The 18,079-nt window shown below is 38.1% G+C and overlaps 1 protein-coding gene across 28 annotated transcripts in view; it reads right to left on the reverse strand.

Annotated features, from left to right (window-relative positions):
* cadpsa (Ca2+-dependent activator protein for secretion a) overlaps nt 1-18,079 on the reverse strand; it is a 192,419-nt gene that overhangs the window by 15,788 nt on the left and 158,552 nt on the right. For 10 of the 28 annotated variants that reach the window (XM_037532093.1, XM_037532095.1, XM_037532106.1 and 7 more), the window contains 10 exons: nt 16,459-16,615; nt 12,899-13,040; nt 12,168-12,320; nt 10,004-10,159; nt 8,812-8,959; nt 8,274-8,288; nt 7,724-7,798; nt 7,389-7,472; nt 6,268-6,300; nt 5,169-5,276 (listed from right to left, as the gene is read on the reverse strand). In XM_037532093.1, the coding sequence (XP_037387990.1) occupies nt 5,169-5,276; nt 6,268-6,300; nt 7,389-7,472; nt 7,724-7,798; nt 8,274-8,288; nt 8,812-8,959; nt 10,004-10,159; nt 12,168-12,320; nt 12,899-13,040; nt 16,459-16,615 (1,071 nt within the window). The remainder of the gene's footprint in view (nt 1-5,168; nt 5,277-6,267; nt 6,301-7,388; nt 7,473-7,723; nt 7,799-8,273; nt 8,289-8,811; nt 8,960-10,003; nt 10,160-12,167; nt 12,321-12,898; nt 13,041-16,458; nt 16,616-18,079) is intronic. The other 18 variants (XM_037532117.1, XM_017711840.2, XM_037532113.1 and 15 more) reach the window with 3 other exon arrangements.

Here is an 18,079-nt window from a genome sequence, read left to right on the forward strand (position 1 = left end):
TCCTAATCCTGCTTTCTTCAGCCACTCTTTCAAGAGCTAGAAGGCTGGCAGAGGGGGGGAAATAAATTAATTTTCTCTCCCCTGCCCACTCTTATTCTCTGTATTCCTCTGTCTGTATCTCTTTCTCTCTCTGCACCCTCAACTTTACAAACTTAGCTATCCACTGGCATGTGATTTGGAGTCTCTTAGGAGGCTGGTGCAGGCAAAATTGTTCCTCTGTGAAATCAACAGGACCAAAGCCATCAATAACTTCCCATTTCCACGTTCAGCCTTGTAGGTGTATAGGCTCTGAAACAGAATTTGATAAAAATCACTATGCAGTTCAGGCTGGTCTTAAACAAACCTGGCTTGTGGAAGACTACTGTTGTTAAAATAGCTCATCTCACTGGGACTAGAAAACAACAGACAGTTCCACAACAGAGCAGGAATTTATGAACATCTTTCAAACACACTCTTAGATTATAGTAGATGAAACAACAGTGATCCATAAACAGTCCTGATTTTTGTGTTATGCCTAGTAACTGCTACCAGTGCCTGTTCAACAGAACAATGTTTTTTTTTCATACCCTGCTGTCGTTGTTTTCGATAGTTATGCCCAAACGGTCCTTTTAGACAAACACTGTTATGAAAAGCGTAGAAAGGACATCATTCGAGTGTAATCTTATTGTGTTCTCTCTGCTAGCGAGAAATCCTCAATCTTGACCCCAATTAACCTCAGCATAACACACTCAACGGATGCTTCATTATGGCGTCCAGTTAGATCTCTAAACCCAGTTAGATCAGACCCTCGTGCGCAGGCCGAGGCTCGGGAGATTAGCTCAGAATTTGAAAAAAGTCTAAAGTCAAAGGGGAACCAGAGTATCAAAGCTCCAAACTAACTAAATAAAACAGCTTCGTAGTTTCGTAGGAATCAAGTTAGAATGACATGGTTCAGAAATTAAATACAATGTTGTGGCTGTTTAAACATGAGCACAAGAGTTAAGACAGAGGACTTCAGCAAAAATGTGATTGGTGAGCAGGAACATTACCGTACATTCCTATAAAATTTAGACACTGCACAGTCTTTAAACATTAGCTAGAAAAGAAAAAAAGAATGTTGATTCATTTCCCATACTTAACTCTTTGCCGAGTACCCGGGTTATATGGTTATTGAAACCCCAATATTTGATTAGGAAATATTTGTCACACTGGAACATTTCTGAATCTGTATCTATATCTGATTTTTGTTTCTTTTTTGTGACGAACACACAACAAAAGTGTTTGCCTTAGATCAGGGGTCTCAAACTACCAAAAAGAGCTTCATATGGCCTGTCACATATTTTTAATTTATTCTGAAATCTGTCCTGTCAATCTGGGTTTTTCCATTTTTCGTTGGCTGAATATGTGATGGGAACTTTGAGTAACAGCTCAAAGTAACAGCTATTTTTCTAATTAAGACAGAAATAATGGAAATTGCTAAAAATAAATGCACTAAGAATGCAGAATTAATTGTTCATTTTGCCAACACTTTACTCACAGTAACCTCACCTGTGTTCAGCAGGAATGTCAATGTATCACAATGGTCTTAATAAGTCTAACGTTAAATGTAAATTTATTGATTTAATTTAACACATATATTTATTATAGTACTGCTCATTGTTATTACTGTTATTATTATTACTTGTAGTTATAGCAGTAATGTAGTAGTGTGGTAGCAGTAATGTAGTAGAGTGTATAATAGTAATGTAGTTACTGGACAAGCTTTGCTAATAAACCTTGACTAATATGTGCTTAAATGAGTGTACAAAAAGAAAAAAGGGCTATCCCAAAATATTAACAGTTTTCACTAATGATTTTGGCCTGGTCATAGTTCAGATTTAAACCCTATAGAGAACATTTGGTCTTACATTAAACACAAACTAGCTTGGTAATGTTTTTTAACTGTTGGAAACAATAGTGGAACAATATTGACTCTTTTAGTCTTTAAGTCTGTAGGCTGTCTGCAAGTTTAACCACAAGACTTCACCATTTAAAGATATCATAGGGAAAAGCTATCTCACACTAAATTATTTCTTATTTACCATATAATTATTTGTTGTTAAGACTATTAAAAGCTTAATGACTCAATATTTTGTGCTTGGTTCATTTTTTTGCAATGGGGGTGTATACAGTATATTATGTAGTTAAATTTCATACTTAAAAGTATATGGAGCACTTTTTCACTACATTTTTTCAGCTGGTCACCCTTGGAGAAGACCACCTGGCTGGTGGGCTCTAGGTAATTTGAGTGTTTGAGACTCTTGCCTTGAAGTGAAGCAAAAATGTAGAAAGAATACATAGGACACAAACATATGTTTGTGGAAAGAAAAAGAGGGGTGGGTAGTGGGCGTGAGATTCTGTGTCACTTTCTATTTAAATCGATCACAGATTTATGATTTTTGTTGTTTGTTTATGAGGAATTATTAATTATGAATTCATAACAATTCTTCCCTTTTATATCTTATTTTTCTGTTGTATATTTTTCATGGCAAAGGACAGTTGCATTAGCATTTCACTGCACGTTATACTGTGTATGGCTATATGTGTGACGTGTGGTCTTAAAGAGGATTTGATATGTAAATGAGCGTATTGTGTGGTACACAAGAAAAATGGTGATGATTCATGTGATTTATCAGTTAGAAGCTGTACGTGTGTGCACGCATGTGTGTGCATGTGCACTGGTGCATGTGTGCGAGTAAGCATACAGCCTCTTTCATGAGTTGGTTTTAGATTGCTTGGCCTGGTGGCTACACTCTCTGCTGGCCCAGCCACTTCAGCAGGTGGAGAGGGGGGGCAAATGTGTGCCCTGCATGCCCATCTGGGGTTGATGTTGCTTGGGTTGGTTGGGGACTGGGGAGAGGGGTGGAGTGGAGAGCCGGCTGGATGGCTGGATGTCTGTGAGTGCATGTATGAGGGAATTCTCCAAGGAGGCAGGTCATGCTAGTAGATGTACACAGGAAGATTAGTCGACTCTGAATCATGCCACTCGAGATAATGTGATAAAAACAACTCGACAGGAAGGATAAGTTCCACTTTGATTCAGGCGGAGGGAAAGATAGAGAGAGAGAGAGAGAGAGAGAGAGAGAGAGAGGTAAAGGGGATGTGGAAAAGTTGAAAAGAGAAAAAAGGAAAAGAAAACAAGAGGTGGAATGACAGCAGCACCAAGAGAGGGAGACAAAGGAAGAAAGAAGTTGGATGGAGGGAAACAGGGTAGACATCTTTTCTCTTTTCTTCCCGTGTTCAGGTCAGAGACATCAGAGGATGCAAACGCACAGAGCAATACATAAGCACATTTGGAGCCTTTGTTTTAGGACAGAAACAGCACAGCTTGTTTGGAGCAAAACAAAGAGAAATAGAAAAGGGGACAATGTGAGAGATTCTCAGAGCCAGACATATTTAACAGAGAGAAAGAAAACTTCACCACAGATACTTTCAGTGAGAAAGAGAGAGATTTGTTCCATTGCAAGATGGCTGTCCATACAGGGGCATACAGCAAAGGCAGCAGAGTGAAAGCAGTGAGAAACTAAATGCAGCCATGAGGTCCAAACTAGCCTTAGACTCATAGCAACTACTCACACAAGGGCCCATATGCATCAACAGAGCTGATCTAGGATCAATCCCTTCTGATTTTACATGCTGCAATCCAAAATCTGATTCCAGATCAGCACTCTTAAGAAAGTAAGAGGAGTTTGATACATATGATCCCAGGAGCCATCTTTAGAGCAGCAGTGCCGTTCTTGGATCAGTTACACTATTTTGGCCATGGTGACCCAAATGAGTCTGTGCAGAGATGAAACCTGACCCCAGATCAGCACTCCTGCTCTGTGATCCTTTGGGAATGCAGGCCCTGGTCTTAAAGTGCACAAAACAAACACGCCACAGCACGCACTCAACAAACTGTTCCACATGCATCACAAAGGATTAGGCCTGGGAGAATGGCCGTGGCTATCAGCTAAGACAGTGTTCTCCATGGCTTTCCTGTTCCTTGTCCCTCCCTCCTTGCTTTCCTCTTTCTTTTTTTTCTCTACATTTAAGCACTAAAGATAATTGGCTGTGGGCCTGGAGTGTTTGTCCCTGTATCTCCAAGTGTAGTTTATTAACTGGAGAATTAATGGGGCATTAGCCTTGACCTGTTGTCTAAAGTTTATTTATTTATGTATATTCTTTATACTTTATGTCTGTTTTTAATTTTGTTTTGATCACATCACAAGCTGTTCTCAATAAAGGGAAGTTAATCTAGAGTTTGAACACCCCCAGTCAAACAACATGTTTGGTGAAAATAGGTTAAAACACCCTGTGCAGGGAACACACTATGGCCAAATTTTCAATCTTTCAATTTCATTGATTTAAACATATTGGAAAAACAAAACAGAAAATAATTTTGGCACAGGCCACATTTGAAGTTTCATGTTCCTGTATGTCAAATGTAGCAAGTAAATAGTAATTGTGTATCCTAATGTGTATAGGTGTGTTTTCTGTAGAGGGTGCATATTTATTTTCACTTAGCAAATCAATGAAACATGTAATTTGACCAGGGGCACCTTAACCTTTGCACATGACTGTATGTCTTCCTCAAACTCTAATCAGGCAGTCGTTTGTTTACATTTTAGCGTATTTTAAGAAGTCAATACAGAACATGTTATGAAGTTAAAAAAAATGTAAAAAATAGTCTGTCTGTTTAGACATAAGAATTTAAAGCCTGTGGCTCTTTTCTGGTCTTTATACACAATATGATGTAAAATTCAAAAGTCTTTGATTAGCATGTGTTTTATGAAATGCTAGATGCATAAAATTACTGCTCACCAGTCCCCATTAGAGAGAACACTTCTTTTTACCCCAAAATATCAGAACAGAGAAAGGAGCAAATGTGCAGCAGCATTTCCAAGAGTGGCACACCAGAAAGGGTTAAAGAACAAACAGAGCCAACAGAGCAAAAAAGGGAAGAGGGCAGACTCAGTCAAGAGAAGAAAGACGGATCTGCTCAAAAAAGGAAGCTAGAAAGAAGTAACAAGGAGAGAGAGTGAGAAAGAAGAGAGAAGAAGAAGCAGGTCTCAAAATGTGACCTATCCCTCCTAGCTGGTCGTTATGTCACATTTTGGAGGACCTCCTCCCCCTTTTCAGAGGAGGAGATGGAAGCAGCAGTTACTTACATCAAATAATCTTTCTATGTACATCTCCTCATTGACCTTATCCCGTAAGACATCCTGGGAGTGGCGAACGAACGTCACGTAGGCATCAGCTACATCCATGCCAGGTTTCTGTGAGACAGAGAGAAAGGAGACGGAGAGAGAGATGAACAGGGTGTTTCATTTTTCAAATGATTCAGTATAGTCATATTTCCGCATGCTTAAAATGAGCTGTCATGATTTGTGAAAAAAATGAACAGAGTAGTAAAAATTACATCTGCAAGTGTGATGGGAAAATATTACTTATCAAAACAGTGATAAGTGAATGGAGGACAATGCATTTGGGAGTCCATGAACTCTTTTTGTTTGTTCCGTCTCCATGCAAAATTAAATGTACCCACTCCGCCAGCGGGCATCAGAAGGTCATCAGAATTGGTAATTGTCAGTCGCTGCAAATTGAACTTACTTCACACCTCTCCAGATACTTTTGAGGGGTGCAAATGAGCAAATTTTTCATACGTAATTTTATTTTGTGCATTAAGCAAACAATTACCATGGAAACACAATCCTCCCTCTGCCCTGAGGGCATGAGAGCGAGAAAGAAAGAGAACGAGAGTGCATCAGACGTTCACTGACAGGACTTTAATTTGCAATGCCTTGCTTTGCGCCGCAACGTGTTGGCAATTAAAGGAAGCTCTGTGATGTGATACTGAATGCAGGATGTAACGAGTCGGACCCCGCGGCAGCCTTACGACAGGCTTTTGTTGCACAACACACGCATCGCACTGTCTGCTAGAGGAGAGAGAAAGAGAGAGCGGGAGAGAGAGGGCCACATAGCTGGCCACCCTGCTTTCCTCACATGAATATGAATGGCCATTTGGAGGTAAGAGACGGCCATCTGTACAATTCTCTGCTGCTGACAGACCCTCAGCCCATACTAACTGGTCCTTAAACAGACAGTAAAGCAAATACGAATACAAATAAGAATAAGCTCAGGAGTGTAACATGTTTTGTAATAGTTATTTGGTAATAGCTATTTGTAATAGCGAGACACTGGAGACTGGCATATATGAAGACAACATTTAAGAAAGGTCTTTCACTGGGAGGAAAATATCTCACTCACGGGAACATCCACATATTTTGAGGCAGCTTTGACCTGCAAAACAGAGAGAAATTTTTATATTTTATATTTTTATTATTTAGTGTTGACAGTGCTATTAAGACATAACCAGTCAGTACTAGCAGACTGATTATCAAATTCATATCATAGCTTAGCACCTAATACACAAAGCTTCTCTATTATGCACACAAAAATACATGCACCTAAAAAAATCTGTACTGTGCAAAAGTCTGAGACCACCCTTTGTTTATTTAATGATCAATAAATAAAGGTCAAAACATTAAAAGTTATACATTTCTAAGGAGATAACCAACCAACAAACAGAAGGAAAATAAATGAAAAGGATTTATTGTTCAAAAAACTGTTATAGAAAATGGAACTTTCAACAACCGTGTAACACATGCTAGACTTCCAAGACTATCACCATCATATAAACAGTACTTAAACCTTTCATCTTTCAGAGAATCAAGTGCCAGTGTTGCGTCAGATCTGAAAAAAAAACACGTGTTTCTGTCCATCGATCCACTCACTGTGAGAAGACAGCCCAATGTTATGTATCTGAAAGGATGTTATGTTATGTTATGTATCTCAAAGAGCTGTTACTGACAAAAGGAAATAGAAAAAAAGAAGTATATTTGCAAATCAAGCTGCTGCTGTTGTTAGAACAATGGATTTTAGCATTGCTAAGTGTGTTTCAGATTACTTAGATTATGAGAAGCAGAAAATGCAACCAACTTCCAATATGCCGATCTCTTTGAAACTGAATGCATGTCTTCAAGTAACAATGGAAGCTGTAATAAAGAGTGGACACACTAAATGCTAAAAAAATTGTTGTTGTAGCTTCTTTTTAATTGTTTGTTAAATCTGTTTTTTGCTTTTTTTCCCCCTGACACTGAAAAATTAATAGCAGCTGTTTTGACTGCAAATTACATAACTGAAGGGTGGTCTCTGACACTACTGTACATAACCAACAAACCCAAAAGTTTAAACCTGTGTATTTAGTGCATCTTGCTTCTGCTATAATAGCTGTCTGTGAGCTGTGATACAATGGATGAAAGGTAATACATGTTTGTTAACAAAATCCTAGCTGTGTGATGGAAAAACAAGGCAGATTTTGTTCTTACTGTAAACGACAGGAAAGATGAGAAAAGTGTGCCCTCATCGTAACGAGAGAGCTTAGCCAGGACGCTCTCCAGAATCACCACAAACTGCATTGAAAGAGACAAATGTAGCATGTTTGTTAAAATGATTGTTAAAGTAAAAATTTGGTGCATAAGACCTGATAAAAAAGACTTTTTCCATGAATTGTATGTCTTTCCTAAGAGGTGATGAGATAAATAGATGTATATATAATCAGTTCAGTGCCCTTTTCCAGACTAAGTGAAAATACATATGCGGTATTGTTCAGGATCTCTTTTAAGTGGCCATCATACACTATTATGAGAATATTCCCTGGTACCTTTGCCACCAATAAGGTAATCATCTCTTTCACCGTCTCCTCGATAAGATTGTCGATTTGAGAGTGGTACTGGCGCTGTAAGAGAAAAAGAAGTTAGTAATTGCACTCAGGGGTCACACATAAGAGAGTGCTGATCCAGGAAAAGTTTCAAATCCAGTTACATAAACGTGTGTAGCTGCTCCTGGATCAGAACTCCTACTCTTAGATATGCTGAATATATATACAGCTTCTGCATTCATTGCTTTTAAATGATGATGGGAGGTTTTCCACTCAGGGCAAATGTGAAAACTATACCCCTTTGTCTCCCCACTTGCCATGGAGAGGACTTCTGGGTAATTAATTCAGTTCAGATAATTATTACCTGTCTCAAGATGCCGCGGATATGAGGACTCTCACTTCTAACACATGTATATTCAGAAGCAGCTATCACATATGGTAATGGAATCAAAACAATTTAAGTGTCAGAGGAACGGGGAAAACTGCTGCGATTGCTAATTATACATTTGGGAACTGAGAGTGAGAATTCAATTGAATTGTTAGCCACACTTACCCATTCTCTAACAAACTTTCACAAGATTGAGAAAAGAAATGAAAAAAAAGATAGAGGAGACACATTTGATGGTGAAAATTTAGAATGCGACAGAGGGAGGAAAAAGCAAAAAAAAACAATAAATTAACTTTCCAGCACAGCATCAAGCAAAATGAAAACTTAAATAATTCTAGGCTTTAAGCCTGGCCATAGGTGCTTATGTATCTACAAACATAGAGAATATGCATAACAGTACAAATTAATAAAAGTATGATTTGAAAGGACATATACAATATTTATAGTAAATATTTTGATTGCTTGTAAACAATAAAAATGCATTTTCAGGCTGTGGTTGAAAATACAGAGTGATCTGTGTATAAAGGATTTTCCCAATGTAGAGTTGGTACTGATCCTCGATGGTTTTCTATTAGCTCTGCGTGGGAGCAGCTCTGATGAGAGTGACAGAAAATATGCTTCAGTGGCTGTGGATCAGTGGAGTGGTTCCGCAGAGTGAAAGAAAGGAAGAAAAAAAAAGCATGTGTGCGTGTGCGTTGTGTACCTCCTGGCCGAGCTCCATGGCACACAGCTTGGCAGACTGGGCCTTGGCGTCCACCATGACGTTGAACATGGTACATATGGACTGGGGGACGCGGAAGTCTGTGGTCCGACTGCTCTTCTGCAGCTTCACTTCAAATGCTACTCTGGTTCTGAGAGTGAGAATAGAGTGAGATTGAATAACACAACGTGACTACTGTGATGTGAGACTAAGGGTGGAAGGTATGGGGTTTGTATAATTGTGCAAACCCGATGGAACCCATTGTTTGGTTTTGTTGTGTTTGCATGTTTCTGAATTATGCGTTAAATTTTACGTTTGGGTTTCCTGGAGCTCATCTCCCACTTTTTGTAGATTTGACCCTGCATTTCCTCTTCCTTTAGATTTCCTTGTCACTTTGTTCTACTTTCATTACCTTAAACAGTTTTTTAACATAGCATGCAGAATCATCTACTTGTGTTGTTGACAGCATATAGCACTGAAGGCCCATGAAGCTCACACATATGAGAAAATGAATGCACAGCCAAAAAGGGCATTTGACTTGGGACACAATGGGCATTTTTTAGATGATGAGGCAGTTCGGGTCAGAATTTGATGATATGGAAATTTAATAATATGGTTCATGTAGAGTAAGGTTTGGACAGAATTTTATTTGCCTTAGGTCAGGTATGCAATGCTGTGTGTGAGGTCAGGTCAGACAGATAAAATATAGTTCTTGGGCTATATACAGAGTCAACCCAAAATATCCGTCCAGATTCAAGCTAGTATAGCAGTATAAAAGAATGTTTGTGTGGTGAGGATTTCATCTTATTGTTGAAACAGCCCCAGCAAGACAAATTCACCCTGAACAATCAAATTAGTTATTAAAACTTTACAAATAGTATATCATGAAAATGAAACATTAATGTAATACTTTATTATTATTATTATTATTGTTGTTGTTACACACATTTTCTAAACCGCTTATCCTTCTGGGTCGTGGCTGGAGCCTATCCCAGCGGTCATTGGTCTGAAAGCAGGATACACCCTGGACAGGTCACCAATCCATCACAGGGCATATTATTGTATGTATATTTTAATATACTGTCATTATTGTCTGGTAATACAAAATCTTGTAGTATAAATTTAAGTCCAAATCATCTACCCATATGAGATTATATGATCATCTCATTGGCATAGTGAAAACAAGACCTGGTACCTTTTCACACAGGACTCGATCATGTCACTGGACATTAGCTTGAGCCTAGTCTCCAGATGTTTGCCAAACTCCTCTTCAGGCCAGTGCAGGTCTCTGATAAATGTCTGTAAAGCATCCAGCTTCCAGAACAGATCCTCTGACGTCCCAGAACCATTGCTGCACACACCAACAAGCAAAGTCAATAAGATTTTTGGGGTGGGGTTAGACATAGGTCACCACAGGTCAAAGAGGGCTTAAGGGGTCAACAGGTCAAAAGGTTAAGGATCAGACGGGTAGTGCAGGAGAAAAACAAAACCTATTTCAACTTTTGTCTGTTTTTTGCCATTCACTAACCGACATTGAGCTGATTAGTAAATAACTGACAAATCAAATATTAACTGTCATTTCGCATAACTTAAAGCTATTTTACAGCAGTTGAAATAAAATCAGCTGTGCTGATGATCAGAACATGATAATAATAAAGGGTCCTTGTGTACCCACAAACCCAGCAGAGAATGGCTGGTAATTCTGGGCTAAGGGAGGGAGAGATCATGCTAGGAGTCGTCAAAGATGCATTATAGTCTAAGAAGAAGTATGGGTGAGCATGTAGATACAGAGTGGTGAAGGACAAAGCTGAATTCAACCCACAAATACTTTCTGCCATATCGGTTGCCGATTTAAGGAACAAAATTTGCTATATTTTTCCAACACAAATAATGCTTACTTTACTTTGGTTTGTAATTAACCGGCTAATAAAATTTGGCTTTCGAATTGCTGTTGCAAATATACATATATTTGTTCAGTTAAGATGATAGTTTTTTTTACATTGGAAATTGCAAAACATTTTTAAATACATTAAAAAATATGAAAAAAATATTTGTGGGCAAAATTTATCTGCCAAAAAAAGTCTTGGGAAGTAAGGATTTGGAGATTCCCTGAATTAATCATCAGTATGATTGAAAAACTAATTTACTGTACCTGATTTTAAGAAAAGGAAATAAAGAAAAGAAAAAATATCTTTCACAGCACTCATCACAGCTCAAGGAGAATGCACCCATGCACCTGTTCCAGACATCCTCAGTAGAAACCTACTGCACAGATGGCCACAGACCAGAGTTTAGGATTAGAGCAGATTTGGTTGTAAATAAAACAGACATTTCTAACTTTAGTTGCTATATAAATTCTAATTACCTATTTCTATTCTATCTAGAATTCTTTTAGAGAAACAAAACTTTAGTTGGAAAAGTCCAAGTTTCAGTTTGATAGGTAGCTGTCAATGTTACTAATATGATAATAATAACAGAAACATGCACCACGGAATGGCTTCCTAGAGAATGGTGTAGTTTCTACTGAATAGGAATGCCTGCTGCACTGAAGCTTTAGACTCACTTCAGAGCAGTCACTTGTCACACAGAAGAAAAAGGGAGTGGACCAATAACGGAACTTTGTAGAACTCCGTCAGCATGCCCAGGGTGTACTCCCTAAAGCATCATACAGAAGACCTACAGTACTGGGGCTCAACACCCAATAGGTACAGTTAGAGGAAAGAGCACTCTCAACACCTCTCTACTATACAAGGGCAGGGAGAGGTAGCAGAAAGATACAAAAGAACCATGCTTTAAACAAAATACAATTTTCAGTTGTATTTTTCAGATGTCACTAAGATATTATTTGGTGTTTATTTTTTGCTTTATATCTTTCTGCCTTTCAACATGCTTGAACGAGTAAATGAATAGCCAATAAGGCTTTCCATTTTTTTACACTCTCAGTAGTACAGGGGCTAAGTTCCCATGCTGTGGCCTTGGCATCAACAGTTTACTCAGTTGAGGTAACTCATGGCTTAATGCAGTATACCACATATTGCATGTACACATATGCAGCATTCATATTACAGGTTTTTCTTTTGTCCCCCAATTTTATTACACAATTTGTGTCATTCTGTGAGAAAAGTAATTTGACCTCATTGAGTTTTAGCTCCTCTTCTAGTTTGGCAGCAAGCAAATGTTTTTAAGTGGGTAGGGTTTTACCACCCAACTTTTTGGGCCAGTCATCAGATCATGCTCTCTTGATTTGGAGAATTCCCAAACTCAGCCTCAATATAATAATAAAAAAAAAACTGATGAATTATGTTCATACCAAGGCCATGCTTACATGAACCAAAACCCAGTACAGACTCAGTACACACTCTGTCTCCAATAAAGCTGGCATCCAGTTGGGAGCGGAAAAGCTAGGTATTTGGACTGGTGGCAGACTAACTGACACTGGTAGATTTGGAACTTTAGGCATTTGGAGATTCATATTTGGTAGGTTGACATTGGGCAGATTACTTGTTAAACTCCTGTGAAGAGGGAAAAAAAGAAAAGACAGAGAAGAAAGAATGTAATGTGGATGAGCAGGAAAAACTGTATACACTGAGAAAAAATAACTGTATGATTTAGAAAGTCAGATCAAGATAATAATATGCTGGATATGTTGATAATGATGAGAGTCTTGGTCAGATCCCATGGATTATGAGAAAGCAAAAAGAAGAGTCTTCAGTTATGCATTTGCCATAGCATTAAATATTGCATGCAAGCATGAGGAGAGAGGAAAAAAAGGTATGTCTTTGACCAAAAAAGTTATTTCCTTTGTAATTCAGCAAGAATAATTCATAAAATGATCAAATAAATAAAAAAACTTTGACAGAACTGTACTGGACATTTTTTAACATTTTACAATAACAACATAGTGCATATTTTTCTGTACATTTGTTTGGGTTCTTAGGTTTTAGCAATGTTGATGGACCAATCTGAAAATATCAGGAGATAATTTGGATGTTTCCTGTACACAATAACTTTCTTTTAATTTTACATTTTATACTTAGTACAGTGCTACAGTACCAGGTAAACAAAAGCTTGGAGAAGGAAGGTCTCTTACTTTACTGGCTCCCAGGACTCACGCTCAAAGCCCCGGTGAATGGACTGGGCAATGGAAGATTCCATTAGATCCACATATCTCACCACCAGAGGGGCATAGAGATCCTGCAGGTGCTTGTGGAACTTCCCATTACACAGGTTGTCTATAGATAAGGAGAAAAGAGAATTATCCAAAGATTATGTGGTTTGCTGTAATAATGCAATAATGCTTAAATAATAATGCTTAAAACACTAGTCACCATTAAGAGTTATTCTTTTAGTTTTGCTGCATTACATAAACGCATTTCTGTATTTAATAACACTTGCAGACCATTCTTCATTTTTCAAGTAGAAATGGTATTTAAGTACAAAATATTTATTTTTCAGTGTCCGGAAAAAAACAGAAACCACATTTAACAGACAATTACACTAAAGCCTCAACAACTAAAACATTTTTTTCAGTACTAATGTATCCACAATTTACCTTCATTACAGCTTCCATTCTTTTCAGAAGACATGCTTTCGGTTTTTATTTAATTCAGTAATATTGAGTTGACTTGCTTTTGGTTTTATTTTGTTCAGTGAGGTCTGGACTCTGGGGTGGACAGTTCATTGTTCTGAGAACACTGGCTTTTTATGTGCATATGTTCTTCTTTTTTGTCTATTCCCTTTTCTCAGTAACGGCCTCTTGACAGCTATACATCGTTTAAGACTTCATGGTGTGTTGTCTTGCACAGAATGCACAGAAACACCTGGAGCTTGATTTTCTCCTCTCTCTCAAAGATGAAAGCTTTATGTATTGTTTATCTGATTGTGGCAGTTTTCAGTGGTCAATCAGGTCTTGAATGGTCTCATTTTCTCCTTTTTAAATTTTAAAACTCCGGTTTTGGAAACTTATTTTCTTTTTCATTTCCCCCTTCTCTTGGCAAATGGGTTATACTGTATTGAATCTTCTCTGGAATATGAACAAATTAATAACTTGTACTTCATTGCTTTGTCAGGAAATTTAATAAAGGAAGAATGGTCTCTGACTTCTGCACAATATTTTACATTCTGTATGGACAGCTTCATCAGGTTCAAGTCTATACTTTTCCCATTCGTTTTGAAGCAAAAAATGACATGTTGCAATGTTTCTGTAAAACAAGACTGCAGTCATGCCTTCTCTTTAAAAGCAAATATATTCCTTACTCTTCTCCTTATGAACACATATTTGGTATGAATTGAAAGTTTAGAATCTGCACATCCTGCAGAATTTCTCTGCCACATTTTTAATGAGCTGAGTGACAATGAATTATTATCAAATTTTACAATGTGCTTGTTATCACCAGATATAACTGCGGCTTATAAACATACAAGGATGAGGGAAGACAAAATGTTGTCCAAAGGCAAAACACAACAGCAGCCTATAGCATTTCCCTCTTCCTGGTGCTAACTCTCTCATTCTCTCTCTCTACTCAAGGTCGATCATACACAGTAGGTGCCATGTTTGTTTGCCTCCCTGATTGCTCTGTTCCAATTAGCCACTTGAGTGGCAGTGGTTGTCCACTTGGCTGTGTGTGTCCGCGAGCGTATGGCTGCAGCTCAGAGCTCTTGGGCTGCTCTGTTTTAGACCTCATTAGCAGCATGAACAGCCTCCTGCTTTAGCGCCTGTCTGGTGCTAAGGCCATTTCATAGCACATAAGCTGAGCTGAGTGCTACGGGCTAAGCAGAGTGACCTTCCATGTGGAATGCCCAGATGCAGTACAAGCTGAGGGCAGTGCTTGAGCAAATGTGTTTGTGTTGTGTTTGCTAGATATGTGCAATCTGTTTTGTTCTTTTGATCTCCAATATTTTAATGCCAAATATGGGAGTTTTTGTCCAATCTAATACTGACAGCAAGCTATGAGATGTGCAGGTTTGTTGAAATTGGTGTTAGTGGTGCTAATAGCTGTTAGTAGTACATGTACACTCACTGAAATGAAATAGGAAAAAAACACCCCCCCACCCACCCCCTCTGTCTCTCGTTCTCTTTTTTTTTCTCAGTAAGCAGAACGTGCTATTTAACATTGAGAATAGGTTACTAGACAACAGCCTGTCAAGCTGTGCCAAGAATGCCACCAGTATAATTAGTCCACTGCAGTGCAAGAAGTGTCTTTGTTCAGCACCATGGACAACTCCTCATCCACTGCAGTTCATTAATGACATGAGAAGGCCTCCAGCAATCTCTTTACATTTAATGTGTCAGTTTAACCCCAACATGCCTTTCCCTCTCCATGCCACCATTATTCTATAAGTCATTATTGAAGCTATTGTTCTTTGAATTACCTCCATCTCATTTGTCTTTTCATTTTTCCAGATATTCTGATTCTATTATGTATTATTTAAGCATAGCCACATAACAGTGAGTATTTTTTTTTGATAATTTGCAGCTCTTGTTCTTTTCTTGTTTGTTTAGTTAGAGCTGTTTGCCATAACTCAGCAAAGGAGGGTTTTAACTGATGTCAAGTTTCAGGAGAACATAGTGCTATCCCTCATTTCATTACCACCAAAACATCCCATCTACTACTCAGGGATATGGAGTTATAGGCCCACAAACCCTATAACTTGGCCAGGACATTTCAGACAAACACTAAGCTTTACACAGAGGCAGAGCTAATTTTCCAGTAAGTGAGAAACTGAGATATGGAGGTTTAAACTTGGAAAGATGGGCTAAAGACATTTGGAAACTCATACGCAAGAGTGGGAAGCTCAGACTGATGTCAGGCTTGACAGTGGGGCAGAACTAGATGAGCGCTTTTGCATGAAATGGGCCACATAATGACTGGTAACTGGAGATAATGACTGTAATTCAGTATTCTACTGATTATTAGAGCAGGGCAATGTGTTAAAAATATTTCACAATACTTCAAGAACTTTTCACAATACACAGTATGCCACAATATTTAATTTTTCTGACATCTGGTAAGTTGGAACAGACAAAAGGAACCAGAAACAGTAGTGCCCCATTTTAAAAATGCTATCGAAACAACAAATAGTGATTTGTATTCAACAGTTCACACCCTGCACTACAACAATTTAAACAGCACTAATTACGCTTTCTTAGTAAGGAAACATGCAGCTGCTTAGTGTTTTGTACTGAAAATGGTCCATGATATACTCAGAGAAGCATATTGTGACATTGTGAGGTAATTTATCACAATAATGATGCATATTGCCATATTTCCCAGCCCTATAAATTATTATTTTTTGATTACTCAAATAACCAAGCTTTTTAAAAAGCCAAACAGTAAAAATGGACTGAACAATAACAAATTATCCATAGCCAAAATACTTTACTGGAAAAAATACATTAGGATGCCTTTTAAAAACCTATTTAAAAAACATAAAAATATTAGGCTTTATTTCTAACTATAAGAGAGATTAATAGGAAAATGTCCAAATCACCATTTGAACGTTGTCAAACTCATCAAAAAGATAAAATCTAATTTTTAAAATAAGCAGTCTAGTAACCACAGCAGCCCTGATATAAAGATCCACACAGAGTCTAGCAAAGATTACAGTAAAATTAAATAGCTTGGAACAAGAAGCATTTGTAGTCCTTACAGTCAAGGCGCAGATAGTCGTTGAGCAGTTGGAAGAGAGGAAAACTGTCCCAGCTGTCTGGGGGCTGGACTTCCAGTGCTGCATCCATGTCCACAGCATAGAGGGACAGAAACGTCTCTGCATGTTCCACCATCAGATCAGACCACCACGCAAATGCCTGCAAAGAGTGTGTTTGTGAAAGAGGAAGAGCGTGTTAACGTGTGAGAGTGACAGAGATAAGTGCAAAGATGTATTGAGGGCAAGAGGGACTATTTTTCAAAGAGATGTGGTCTCTTTCTTGGATTTGGTGCAAGGCCTGATGCTCCACAGATTTATAAAATGCCTCTACATCTCACTTTGTAGTAGTCACCACCTTATTTCAGTCACTCTTCATGGTCCCCGAAGACCCTTCACAGCTCCAAGCATTAACGCTATATCAGGCAGCCACATACACATACAGTTACTCTTCTGTTGGCCCACAGAGACACAGAGTGTGAGCTTAGGGTAGTGAGGCGTTGTAGAAACAGCTCCTGTCTTGTTATAGAGTTGCAGAGTGTCAGAGAGTTAGGCTTCTTCTCATGCAGGTTAAATACACCTTATATGCTTCTCTTCTGTAGAGTAGCACACAAGGGTGCAGTGCTATTACATTCACATCACGCACACTGAATAAAGTGTTGCATTACATTTACTTGGTTCAAACACTTTTGAAAGTCGAGCGTTTTGATATGCATTGATGACATATTCTAAAATCTGAAAATAATACACTGTAGAGTACTATGCAAAAGTTAGATGCTACCCTTCATTTATTTAATTTTCAGTCAACCATGAAGTTATTTATTTTTTGAGTCTCAGAGAATAGAAAATCACACAGAAGCCTTAACACCCAAATGTTGTTATACCAAATACCAAATGTGGTATTGCATTTTTGATCCTGTTTTAGCATGCCTTGCCTTTTTAACAGTTTCAGCTCTTTTCAGAAGACTTGCTTTCAATTTTTCAAAGAAACCTGGAGGGATATTTTTTCTACACCTCCAAAGTTCAGTCTTAGAGGTTAGTTGCACTTTCTGCATCTCATGATCCAAGTAATTCTTAACATAGTCAGTGCTTTTGAGGTCTGGTGGTCATTGCATTGTTCTGAGAATACCAGAAGCTTCTGGGTTTGATTTGCAACTGTTCTTTTTTTTGGTATATGTCCAAGAGGTTATGGGTTTTTTGACAGCTACACATCCTGTCTAGCCTGTGTTTATACAGTAGCCGGATGGAAAGAAACACCTGTGGAATTTTTCAGATCTGAAGCAAGAGTAGAAATTGAATTTCTCTCTCAAAGATGAAAGCTTTATTAGCTTTTGTTTATTAGCTGCTGATGTTGCCAATTTCGGTGGTCTATCAAGTCATGCACAACTACGTCTTTAAGTTCTCCAGTTATTTCAAACTTTCTCAAAAATGAAAATAAACGCGTAATAACTGTTTTGACTGGAATTGAAATCAGTAAAATGGGCATCATTTCCACATGAATATAATACATGAGTACAGTTATTGGCAAATATAAGCGATCTGAAAGACACATTATGTTGATGTATTTTATTAATGAGGAAATCATGTACAGCTTTGAATCAAGTAACTTCACCGCATCAGTTTTTTC

Source organism: Pygocentrus nattereri, chromosome 21 (assembly GCF_015220715.1).
Source record: "Pygocentrus nattereri isolate fPygNat1 chromosome 21, fPygNat1.pri, whole genome shotgun sequence".
In the NCBI taxonomy this organism is placed as follows: domain Eukaryota; kingdom Metazoa; phylum Chordata; class Actinopteri; order Characiformes; family Serrasalmidae; genus Pygocentrus; species Pygocentrus nattereri.